At 37.9% G+C, this 12,006-nt stretch overlaps 1 protein-coding gene across 3 annotated transcripts; it reads right to left on the bottom strand.

The window, feature by feature from the left end:
* Positions 1-579: 579 nt before the first annotated feature.
* LOC141591845 (pre-mRNA-processing factor 39-1-like) lies at positions 580-11,516 on the bottom strand. 3 transcript variants are annotated; one of them, XM_074412331.1, is made up of 15 exons: positions 9,541-9,630; positions 9,137-9,182; positions 8,924-9,049; positions 8,727-8,836; positions 7,625-7,854; positions 6,883-7,050; positions 5,968-6,340; positions 5,341-5,484; positions 4,095-4,247; positions 3,887-4,003; positions 3,622-3,702; positions 3,276-3,422; positions 2,493-2,792; positions 2,300-2,410; positions 580-953 (listed from the first exon to the last, which is right to left on the bottom strand). In XM_074412331.1, the coding sequence occupies exons 4-15, from the start codon at positions 8,733-8,735 to the stop codon at positions 843-845; spliced, it is 1,944 nt and encodes a 647-aa protein (XP_074268432.1). In that variant the 5' UTR covers positions 8,736-8,836; positions 8,924-9,049; positions 9,137-9,182; positions 9,541-9,630; the 3' UTR covers positions 580-842. The 3 variants fall into 3 exon arrangements, with proteins under 3 accessions (XP_074268432.1, XP_074268430.1, XP_074268433.1); XM_074412329.1 differs by lacking the exons at positions 8,924-9,049; positions 9,137-9,182 and adding an exon at positions 11,282-11,516 and having other exon boundaries at positions 9,541-10,009; XM_074412332.1 differs by lacking the exon at positions 9,541-9,630 and having other exon boundaries at positions 8,924-9,046; positions 9,137-9,151.
* Positions 11,517-12,006: the final 490 nt, after the last annotated feature.

Raw genomic sequence — 12,006 nt, 5'->3', positions numbered from 1 at the left:
ACCGTAAACACGAGCTAGGGACAATGATCAGTCAGGTTTCTAGGTTAAAAATAAGGCTACCACGTGCTCTTCTGGAACTCGTAAACCTCAGTAATGTGTACCACAATAACACGGACACTCCTCCTAACCAGCCGTCCCATGTCCGACAGCGTGTCGGACATCAACACTCATCGGACACATGCCTAAATGTGTCGAAACCTATAAACGAGGAATCAGATGTCGAAAGAATGAAAGAGATTGATTAGAAGATGGGTTTGGATGGGCAAGTTTTTATATATAACTATTAAAGAGGAAATTTGTATTTCGCCCTACAAACAACTAGAAATTGCTTCGTTTGGTTTCTTAGGTATATACTCTTACTTTAATGGGAAAGTAAAAATACCCAGTGGATCGGTACATCTTAACAGTGGAAGTACAACGCGCTACTTAATTTTATACCCGGCGCACTACATTGCGCTGGATAATCTCTAGGCCAAATGGCATGAATGCATGATAAAAGGAAAAAGGTCGCGTGAAAAATGTAGCAACTACTGTGTAATATACAGGTATAGGAAGCCAAGGAAAACAACACAAGCAGAAGACATTTTCTTAAGATCTCACTGACTAATCTAGCCAAGAATAATCGAGGTATTAGTGCATTACCAAAACTGAACATTCATCTATGATTAATTAGTACAACTGCCTCAACTTTCAAGTTCTACAATCTGAAAAGCTTCCTCTCCAAATACGAAACCCTAATCCTACTCCCCAAAACCACCTCCGTCCTTTTGGAGATCATCACGCCAAACTACAGTGGCATAGCAAGCTCAAGACGGTGGAAGATAGTGTGCCACAAGGCTGCTTTAATAATAATTACCATAATAACCTTGAGGGGGAGCAGCAGGTTGCTGTGCTGCTGGAGCTGCAGGTGCAGGTGCTGTAGCTGGGGCAACGTATGTTTGTTGGGGGTACGCCTGTAAACAAAACAACAAAGTCGTCAGAAAAATCCATTTCTGAATGTTCGTTTGATGCATGGTAGTATCCAATTGCCTACAGTATCACCGATATTTACAGGAAATAAATGATACTTCCACATACCATCAAGTCATCAACTACATTTCCTTCAAAGCAATCAAAATCTCTGGGTCATATCCTTCTAACACTTTAGAGGTCGTTTGGTTCACAAGGGTGAAATCGAATGGATTGGCGCTTGATACGTGAGAGGTACGGATTTAGATACCCGTACCACTCCATAGTTGTTTGGTTTCATAGTCTTTCATACTTAGGGGGGAACGGAGTTGGAAACTTGGGTAGAGAGTAGGGAATGAGATTATAGGGGGTTGGAATGGAGTTAAAATCCATCAAGTATCTAACTCAATCCATTCCGTTCCAAAAGACTCAACCAAACACCCCCTTAGTTCCTTGGATTAGGTATGAAAGCCAGACGTGTCTATGTCAAATTGTCAACTAGTGTCTGGCTCACCATAACCTATGTTAAGTCGACACTTTACGTTTAGGCCCAAAATCATATCCGATACAACACCCTAGAATACGAGTATGAGGTCCCTTACCCGACACTCTCCATTACAACAATTCAGAAATAGAATAAAGTAACAAGCCTGTGTATTTCAGAGTTATACAGTCCGACACTTAGATATACAACAATGTCCAAAACCCGTACCCGAGTCTCTTAGCAACATAGACCATGACTGAACTCTTATGACGTGATTATCTTAATATATGGACATGACTACGGAGAGTAGGGTACATAGTACACAAAAGATATCGTTTTTCTGTAGTTCATATACCAAATATAATGATTTAAACTGCAAGAGATTTTTTTAGAAGAAGATAGACCTACAGGCTGAAGTTGAAGAGATGAATAGATGACTGAAATCAAGGGTTGAGAATTGAGATGGAGAAATGGCACACTATGTTCACTCTGGTCTCTTTTTTAGTAGAAATGTCAGGCAATTAGATGGAAGATCAGGTACACAATTACAGATACATGTATGTGTCGTGTGTATGACCTTGTCCAATTCGCCTTGAGCTATGGGCCCTAAACTCCTATAGTAAACAACAGAGTAACTCCAAACTAAGTAACCCTCATACGATAGGAGGTATAGGCATAATGAAAGGACGTTATAAATGGTAGAGAATTTTAGGCAGTGACATTTGACAACAAAAGGCAAAGAAAATAAAAAATTAGAAAACATTTTCAAAAGAACAGAGAGCAAAAGTGCATGGTTTCGAGTTTCCATTTCAAACTTCTATAATTATGCACACATTAAAACCACACCAAAACCTACAATTACAATACCTGTGCTGGATACGTCGAAGGGTAGGCACCATAAGCAGCAGTTTGAGGTACTGGTGCAGCAGCCAATTGTTGAGGAGCATAGTTGTTTCCATAGTATCCCGCATATGTAGGCTGATAGATATTTATAAAACCGTATGAGTCACGATGTACAGACAACCATTGACTTAGAGTAGAAGTAGAGATGAGGGCATACCTGTTGTGGATAGGCCGGATTATATGGTTGTCCTTGGGCCTGAGCACCTTGTGGCCAAGATTGAGGCTGCGCAGCATAGCCAGATGGCCATTGATTTTGAGTTGCTGGATACGCTCCTCCAGGTGTGGCAGTTGATGGAACTTCTGTGTAGGATTTTCCAAGCTTTGCTTTGTCTGAAGATAAGAAGTCATCAGCTTGACGCTTCCTTGACTCCGATGAGCTCCTGTGGCGTGAAAACAGCCTAACATGTCGATCCTTGGCTTTCTTTATGGATTTTATGTCACCAAAAAGATCGAGAAACTGCAAATTGATTTACAAAATCTGAGTTCATTTCATTGAACATGTGAAGAGGAATTGACTTCTGTATCATTAATTAAACGAGGCACTTTGAAATTCAGAACAGGTTCTGGAAGCATTTATGTGGATATGAGAGATTTACCTCGAAGCTGAATAAATATGTACTTAAGCACAAAAGGTGGCATTGCTCCTAACAAGTGAAGGTTATAGGAACGATGTTGGAAATACAAATTTCCAAACTTCGCCAGTTGTGGCTTGTGAGGGGCACTACTCATACACGATTCAAACAAATTTTAGTGCTCTACTTCTCAGAGATGGAGCAAAACAAACATGATTGAATGAGAATATAGAAAAGGCTTAACATGCACAGATGGTAAAAGTAGTGAAGCCGTTCCAATGCCAGCATTCATGTCAAACTGACAACCAAAATAAGTAATTACCGTTTTTTTTTTACCAAGGCATATAAACAAAAAATTCAGTAAATACCTCCAAATAAATGCTTGACAAATCCTCTTTTTCTTGCACATTTGTAGCATCAGAGTTGTCAGCTACCGAAAGATACTTTTCAACCAAAGACTCCACATAATCAATTCGCTTTGGAAGTGACTGGATAGATTCTAGATGGATCAAAGCCTGCATGATATAAAATTCGAACAACTCATTTCGGAAGCAATATAAAAAAAATGACTCATCTGAATCATCAATCAGTCCTTTCGGTTCCAATATCATGACATCATCAGTCTAAATTTACAAGCTATTGTTTAACTTCTATTTCTCACGTCCACTGACTCCCTGATAATTTTCTATGACAAATGCTTTGAAGAACAACTACCTCCAGAAGTGGCTTTGAAAGTTGGATATGATCAACTGCCTGAGTAAGAATATCCCGAGCTTTCTCAGCATTTCCATGTGCCTAAGAAAATGAAGTTGATAGTCAGGAGGTTTTAGCACAATACTAACATGGGTATACCATAGAGATTCTAGATTTATATCCACCAAATGCCTAGAAAAAATAACTATTTTCCTAGTCAAGCTTAACCAACAAACACATATGCAACTAAAATTTAAGAAGGAACTATAGAAGATATGCAACATACCAAATATACAAATCGAGAGTACTGAGCAAATAGCATTGGTAAAGTTTGTGAATGTTCTTTCCCTTTCTCAATGGCAATTGCTTGCTCATATAAAGAAAATGCTTCCTCCATATTTCCCTGAAATACAATGGCCATACGCTAATTAGAAGACCAAGCACGTTGATCATAATTATGAGTGATAAAATAAACACCATGATAAAACTATTACCAGCCGCCTTTCCATATTTGCATGATCAATGATGGCCTCCAAAAGCCCAGGAGAAATCTCAGTATGCACCAGTTGAAAGGCAGCTCGAGCACCAGGTATGTCACCACGCTGCTCTTTTATCAGAGCAGCAAAAAGATGCATCTCAGGTTGCCTCTGCCACAAGAAAAAGAACAAGATAAATGAACCCTTAACTCATGAACCTTCACTATCAGGTGAACTAACATTGTCTAAAATTAGAAAAATGATCAGCAAAATCATTAAGATTTCATCTCCACTCAAATATACAAAACAATGCAACAAAAAACGACCATACAATGCCTCCAAGGCTCTTGTCTATAGCGGAGTAAAGGGGTCAGATATGCAGCCACACCTTGTGTTAGAGGTGGTTTCCAGATGACAAATAATGACACCTAAGGCAGAAAATTCATTGGCCAAACAATACTTTACACTATAAGAAGTTCAGATAAATCAATGATATGTTTTCATCTACTCTTATCACATTCCAAAATCAAAGAAGACCGAGTCTTTGGCTCCATAATGAAACCTACCAAACAATACGAACTCGTTGAGAATATGAACCACATAGCTGCTACTATAAACACCAGCTTGACATAACCGTTAATCACACACCATATTATTCTGATATAGTCCTTTGATTAACATGTTAAGCAGGCAATATGGCTTCTAAAATTATATTCTCTTTGTTTCGTTATTTAAGCCATTCCATAAAAAAATGTTTTTTATTGCCTTTTTTGTCGTTAACATTCGCAATGAATTTCTCTCGCCAATTGCAAATTCTCATGCAACATTTCACCAATCAAAGTAGAGTGTATGGTTACAAACTTACAATAACACTGGATAAAAATATTAATTTTCTTTTTCAGTTTTCAAGGTCTAACTATTACACTTAACTAAGATTGTTAGATTCTCGATGATTTTCATTTATGCATCACCGTAAAATGACTTATAAAACGGCATGGAGGGAGTACCAATCATTTGATAAAAAGAAACATATAGCTGATGACGAGGAATCTCACATTTAACAATACATGCCCTCTAAAATTTCTAACCAAACATTTTCAGGAGTCAAGCAAAAACACATATAGAAAAACAGCGAGATTCAAAAGTTGAACCAGTTAGAACTTAGGAATTTGTAAAATGACAGATATTTGATCCCTCATAAATACTAGATTCCAAATACTTCCGGCGCTAAATACCTAAGACGAAAAAAGGTAGGTGGACCTACCTTAACGAATACTTGTGTAGCACGAGCAAGAGCATTGTCTGCAAGATCAACACTGCCACTTCCTTCCATGCATAGAACGTATCTTGTCCAAAACTCGGGATAGTTTGCACATGCTATAAGACATCTTTCATACAGCTTGACAATCTGACTCGCAAAGAATGGCACCAATTATTATAAGAATATTCAGAAGAAATCAATAAAGTAGAAATATAGAATCAAGAGGGAGATGCGCATAAGAAGTACTCCATTGGTGGAAGCAGGGAGGCCCCTCATATCAAAGGAGGGACCCTCCTTGCCTGACAGATACATGGTTAGGATAAGAAGATACCTGCATGCATAACATTGGAGTTTAAAAGAAAAATCACACAACGCATCATGATTCATGAACCCAGAACATCGACTCACAATGAGGGTTTGAAGTACTTAGCCTCAAAGAAACCATATTGAATGCCCATGCTTTAGTCTCAGTACACTATCCCTTTATAAAAGTTGCTTCATCGGACGGTTTACCCAAAAGAGCATATGGTGCAGCAGATATTACTTAACTGTAAGTCAATACATTAAGGAGGAAAGCTAAAGATCTAGAAGGTAAGAATTGACATATAAAACATGGAACAAGGCAGATACCTTGTTGAAGTCTTCATTTCTCTCGATGAAATCCAGATAGTTATGCCAGTTTTCTAGCTCAGCATCATTCAAAGGTCGGACGTGAAAGTATGGCCTTCTAATAGCTGTTTCAAAACCACTTATCTTAGAATCAAACTCCATAGCTTTCTTAAACAACTCTTCCCTAACTGCGATATACTTATCCAATTCCTCTGCTTCCATTGGGCCATCATGTATGGGTTTAGAAGATTCTTCCGGTGCATCGGAATGAACCTCTTCGGATGCTTGACCGTCTGCATTAGAATCGAAAGAAGCTGCACCTGCTGTCACTGCTGCTGTTTCATCAGTCGTCCTCAGTTGTGCCAAAGGTTGGGTTACAGCTAATTGCTTGAAGCTGTAAAATAACAATAGGAGTAAAATCAAACACAAACACATATGACGACTTATGTATTATAATAGCCAAAGGCCCTAAATTGCATGGAAGATTGCTCATTCAACGATTTATGAATCATACACCAGTCAATGATCTCAATTCTCACGTGCCTAAACTGAGACCAATTGCTTGCTTATGTTTATAAAATCCACCAATGATACAAGTGTGCAACAGAACTGAATCCCACACCCACCCGGCAACCCCGAACAAAACAAAAAAAAAGTACTGGCAATTGTTTGTGATAATACAATGCATACTCATGGAGTCATGGACATCAACATAACATTATGCAGAAAAAGGATGCATGATAGCATGGCCACTTTATTAAGGACTAGAATTTTCCTCTTCCCTCCCAAAAGAAGTGGCAAGCTAAGATCTAGTACTTAGTTAAAATGTCTTAAGCAACAAGACTCTATATACAAGCCCATCTTTTTAGCACAAGATAACAAAAAAGCATACAATTTTCTTGACATAAAAACTGAAATAAAAGGGTTTAAACTCACCTAGTAAAATATCGGTCCAGCTGCTGAATTGGGTTCTCCAAGATCCTAGTATATATCATAGCGAGACGTCCCCAATCCTGTTGTGAATACTCATACTCAATGTACTTGTCCCAAAGAGTGTACGATAGGTAATCTGTTCCAACGTAATCCAATGACCGCTCAAATAACCTGCAAAACCAAAACGGAATGAAACCGACACCTAGATACGCAGATGATGCCTAAGAGGGCCTTCTTAGAAACAATAGACCTAGTGTAGATACCAAGAGGAGAGCATGGTAAGACCACATGACATTTCCAAACTAGAGCTCCAGTATGCAGTGTTTACCTTCCCAGGCAAAGTGGCAGACAGACACACTACTGTGACATAGAGCAGTCATACAGCTCATCTACTCTTCAGCCCTTCGGTCCACAAAACAACAGCATTTTGAAAATGTGCTCACCAAAGATTTTCTAACAAAAAAAACAATAGATAACGAATTCTGTGGACTAGAAAGTTGAAGGGAATCTTATGATGAAGGTGGAGACTATGACAAAAACCATCAAATTGTTCTAAGTTTGCTCATGAGAACTAAAAATTTCTGAAGTGCAACAGCCACTAACAATTAACCACCACACATGAGCATTCACTGTTCAAGACTCCTACTTCAAGCCACATCAAAAATAAGTTAAGAGGAGAAAGTACCATGAACCAGAATATGAAAATAAGCCCTACAGAACTCATCACGCACTTGTGAGAAATTACCTTCTTATAGTATCAGGATCCCCGTATGTGCTAATAGCAAACGAGCAATAGTGCAACCAGATGTCCACTGAATATGTGACTCCCAGAACTGCTCGTTCATACACCTCCACAACTTTATCAATAGCTCCAAAACGTGCTTCATGATCAGCATACTTCTTCCAATAACCATAACACAAGGGAAATTCAGCTAAAAAGGCATCATAAACCTTTCTGATCTTCAATATAACGTCCTGCATAGAAACAGAGATAAAGAGGAAACAAATAAGATTATATAATAACAGAATTGCTCAGCCAGCAAACAAAAAAAAAGATATGTATCACTGAGTAAAAAAAACATCTGAGTAGATAAGATTATATAATAACAGAATTGCTCAGCCAGCAAACAAGAAAAAAGAACTATGTATCACTGAGTTAAAAAAAACATCTGAGTTGGTAAGCTTAACAAAACCACTATGACCATTGTAATAGCAAATTTTGTTCACGTCATACGCCCATATGTGTCTCTGACACTCGGTTTTTTAAGAAAGAAAAAAAAAACACAAATCAAAGCAATGAAGGAGCAGCAGAGGAAGAGGATAACAGGTCCTTTAGTTACAACATTTACAAAGAAATAGAACTTCCATTCTACAAACTAAAATGTCCTTTAGAACAGATGCTGCCTACTTTTTCCCTCAAATGATCTCTAAAGCTCGGTTTGTTTTTAGGTCAAATATTGTCAAAAAAACTCAAAACGGTAAGAAAATGTTTCAACATCGACATGAACAGGTGGAAATGTTTTAGATTATCACGAATTTCATGTTCCCTCGGAAAATTGACAACCCCCTGCTACAATTAAAATGAATAATTCCAAAGAAAACCACGATGTTATGCTCAGCCAGAACAGTATGTTCAAATTACCACACAAAATCAAACAGGCTGTAGAGCACGTAAGAATTATGGGACAGTGTTATTTGTGCAAGCCATCAGTCATCGGTTGTAATACAGAGTTCAGTCTGTTGCAGCAAAATAGAAAGAGGTTCATATCTATCATCTTAACCTACGAGAGAAGAAAATGGGATTGAGTTGTGAAATGTAACCCACTTAGAAAAGCATCATACAGTACCTGCGCCATCCTTTCTGTCTCTTCAATTAGCTGAGTCCATGCATTAAAATCTGATGAATTTGCTTTTACTGTGTTCCACAGACGTTGTTCTTCAGCAGATAAAGCATTATCTGGAACGGGGATCAAAGGCATTAACAAATTATTTAAAGAGAAAAAAGGAGACTGAAAAGGATAAATGCAACATGGAAATGATCAACCATTGACTTTGACAGTTAGCAGCGGATAATCAGTAATTCAGCACTGCTGCACAAAATTAATCTTCTCAAACAATTGACAAACGTGCGCCAGAGGTTTTTGAATTTAAGACAGCTCTACAGGTTCTGCTGTATTGTTTTCAAGTAGATCAACATTAACCAGATTGGAAAAATAGAGGGAACTGAAAATTGAAAAAGCTATGTTACAGAACTTACATATGCAACTAAAGTGTTGAAAATGACTCCCGTTGCATTCCTCTCTCTGGATAGGCTAGAATTTGAGTAGTTTTTTTCAATTTTTATAAACACAGATTGTAATTTTAACTGGTAGATGGACTATTGTTCTTTTGGCTTTGTAAATGATGGGCTAAATAAAACTGGCTGTAATGAAGGTAGCAGATGGTCACATTGGTTTCGTTAAGGGTCTATTGAGAACACCTTCTACCCAGCTTGCAGTGAATTCCTCATTTGGAGGGTACGACAATGATGGTGATTAAGGTTAAAATTTACGTTCAACCTGACGGTGAAGCATGGAAGGGGGTAATCAAGACAGTTAGAAACATTAAACGATAGTATGACTCAAGTGAAACATACATGTACATCTACAAAGAAATGCATACCTGCACCATCATCGTGTTGCGTAGCTGTTGCTACTTCAACCTCATGGGGAGAAGTAAGATTCCCATTTGCATCAGTAGTAACCGTCCCATTTGCACTAGCATTATAAACATCCATCTGATTTAAACCCATTGACATGCTCTGACCTTCTGCAGTAGACTGGTTCACAACTTCTATTGGCCCAGTCTCTTCAGCGGAAGGAAGAGAAGCGTCTTGTGCAGTAGAACTTGGATAAACAATTGAGTTTACAACATTGGGATCCGTTGCCGCATGTACTGCATCAGGTGAACCCAAAGCAATGACACTACTTGTAGTGGTGACAGCGGCAGTTTCCGAAGTGCTCGTGTTAACGTTCATGTGATCTTCGGTATGATTATCGGAAGTATAACCCACAACCGTAGATGTTTGAGCAACAACTGTTTCACTCTCACCCATTGATAGATACTAACGTAAATTCTTTCAACCTATATGCTGCAAGGCAATGTATATACTCTATCAGGAGCCAACAACTCAAATTATAAACCATTATAAACACAGGATGAAGACTTTCAACCATCTTAAAAACTAGATCTCCAATCAGTATAGTTTTGAACCCTAGGTTTAACTAGGTGTTCAATAGCAAAGCAGAAATGTTCAATACAAGATTGATGACCGTGTTCATTTCCCAATATTCAACAGTGAAACTGATCCTCGGCTCCTCGCTCAAGTAGTTTCTCAAATACTTGGCCAAAAAAGTACCTTACCCACTTAATGATAAATTTAGGGTAATGATATATTCACGGGCTTATTGTATTAAGCCACGGAAAATTAGGCAAGAGATAGTGGCCTCCACATTTGCATGTAAAAGCCAACTTCCGTGTAGCAATACAAAATACCCGCGGCATTATCTCTACCCTAAATTTATTAATGACCAGACAATCTGATTATATGATATATTATATGATATATGTATATATAAATCGTGTTATTATTGCCTACTACGGGAAATGAGCTTTAAACCTAGTTTATTACGGAATAATTGATAGCTATATTACTTGAACATTTCACTTTGGTTGTATGTTACAACTTACACGTCGACATGACTCCCTCACAGAGTCATGGGCATGGCATGATACTTCAACCATTCATTTTAGGTTGAAACGCTAAATTCCACTCAAATAGCCGTGCTGCAGGTCAGACGCTTGTAAAGTTGTAACATGATTATAGGCCTAACATACTATTCAAGATTACCTAGAAAGAAGTATTAGCATTTACCGGTATCCAAAACCAGAAAAAACGATAACAGTGAATAATCGCATACGTCTACGACTGTGAAAGTGATGCATCTTTTCAAAATCAAGCTATGTACTCCTTCCGTCCCAATCGACAATGAATATAAAAGGTAAACAAATGATTTGAGACCGAAAGAGTAACTCACACTTCAAATTGCATAGAATTAATTCACGAGCTCGTAAATGAATACAAAGCTCAAAATTAACACATCAATCATCAATAAATTCAGTAAAATTCCTAATTACTACAGACAGCGACACAAAACGGCACAGTATTAACAATTTTTCTAGGTTAAACAAAATTCAAAGGAAATAAAAAACAATATCATCTTATTACAAAAACTGCAGAAAAATCAGCTGAAATTATCACCGAAAACATCGAAATCACAATCATGAAACCAATAGATATCCGCATAAATTACTACAAACAATTTAAAAACAATAATAATATGAATTTAAAATTAAAAATTACCGATAGCGAAAGGAGGCGAGCGAAGGTTCTGGAAGCTAAAGTGAAGTGAAATCTATGGCCGATATAATTGAATTTAGAGAGAGAAAGAGAGATGTAGAGAGAAGGAAGAAGAAGAAGAAGAAGAAGAAGAGTTTAGGGTAGTGAAAGAGGAGAAGAAGGTTTGGATAATCGGCGAGCCGGGGATTCGGATTTTTTGGGGAGACCGACTTTGTGAGTTTCTGCTTTGAAATTGCTCTTCTTTGCGCAGTGACACGGGTTTTTTAGGCTTGTTTAGGTTTATCCCACCATAAGTCCATAACCCATTTTTGTTATAGCTTTTTCGGCCCAAATGTGTTCATTTGTCCTAGATTGTAATTGATCTTTCATATACATTTTTTTTTTCACAAATTGTTATATAAGACGGTCTCATACAATGAGACCGGTCCATTAACAAAAAGGCCCAAAAAATCAATTAATCTCTAAGAAAAAAAATTGATTTACAAAATCAACAATATAAGATAAGACGCATAACATAGGTAAGTGTCATCTCCCTTCTCCCATTTTCATCCCTGAGTCGTACCAGTACCGGATTCCACCCCAAGCCACCACTATCCATAATCCTTCATCCCCCACCTTACCTAATTCGTATGGTCGGGTTAGGAATGACGACCTCCACCCTAGCGTTAATCGACAGCTATAGTCCATAATTTTTTGCTTAAGTTACCAAACTAAAACCGGTAGTTATT

Source organism: Silene latifolia, chromosome 7 (genome assembly GCF_048544455.1).
Source record: "Silene latifolia isolate original U9 population chromosome 7, ASM4854445v1, whole genome shotgun sequence".
NCBI classification, from domain to species: domain Eukaryota; kingdom Viridiplantae; phylum Streptophyta; class Magnoliopsida; order Caryophyllales; family Caryophyllaceae; genus Silene; species Silene latifolia.
Note: the sequence above shows the minus strand (reverse complement) of the source record. Positions and strands in the feature narration are given on the sequence as shown.

What these genes read in the sequence shown, in the direction of transcription:
- LOC141591845 (XM_074412329.1), bottom strand. Translation starts at nt 9,973, where the DNA reads ATGGGTGAGAGTGAAACAGTTGTTGCTCAAACATCTACGGTTGTGGGT. An exon ending in GATCCTGATACTATAAGAAG is followed by an intron (nt 7,051 to 7,624) that starts GTAATTTCTCAC and finishes TTGGTTTTGCAG; the next exon opens with GTTATTTGAGCGGTCATTGG. An exon ending in CAAATATGGAAAGGCGGCTG is followed by an intron (nt 4,004 to 4,094) that starts GTAATAGTTTTA and finishes ATTGTATTTCAG; the next exon opens with GGAAATATGGAGGAAGCATT.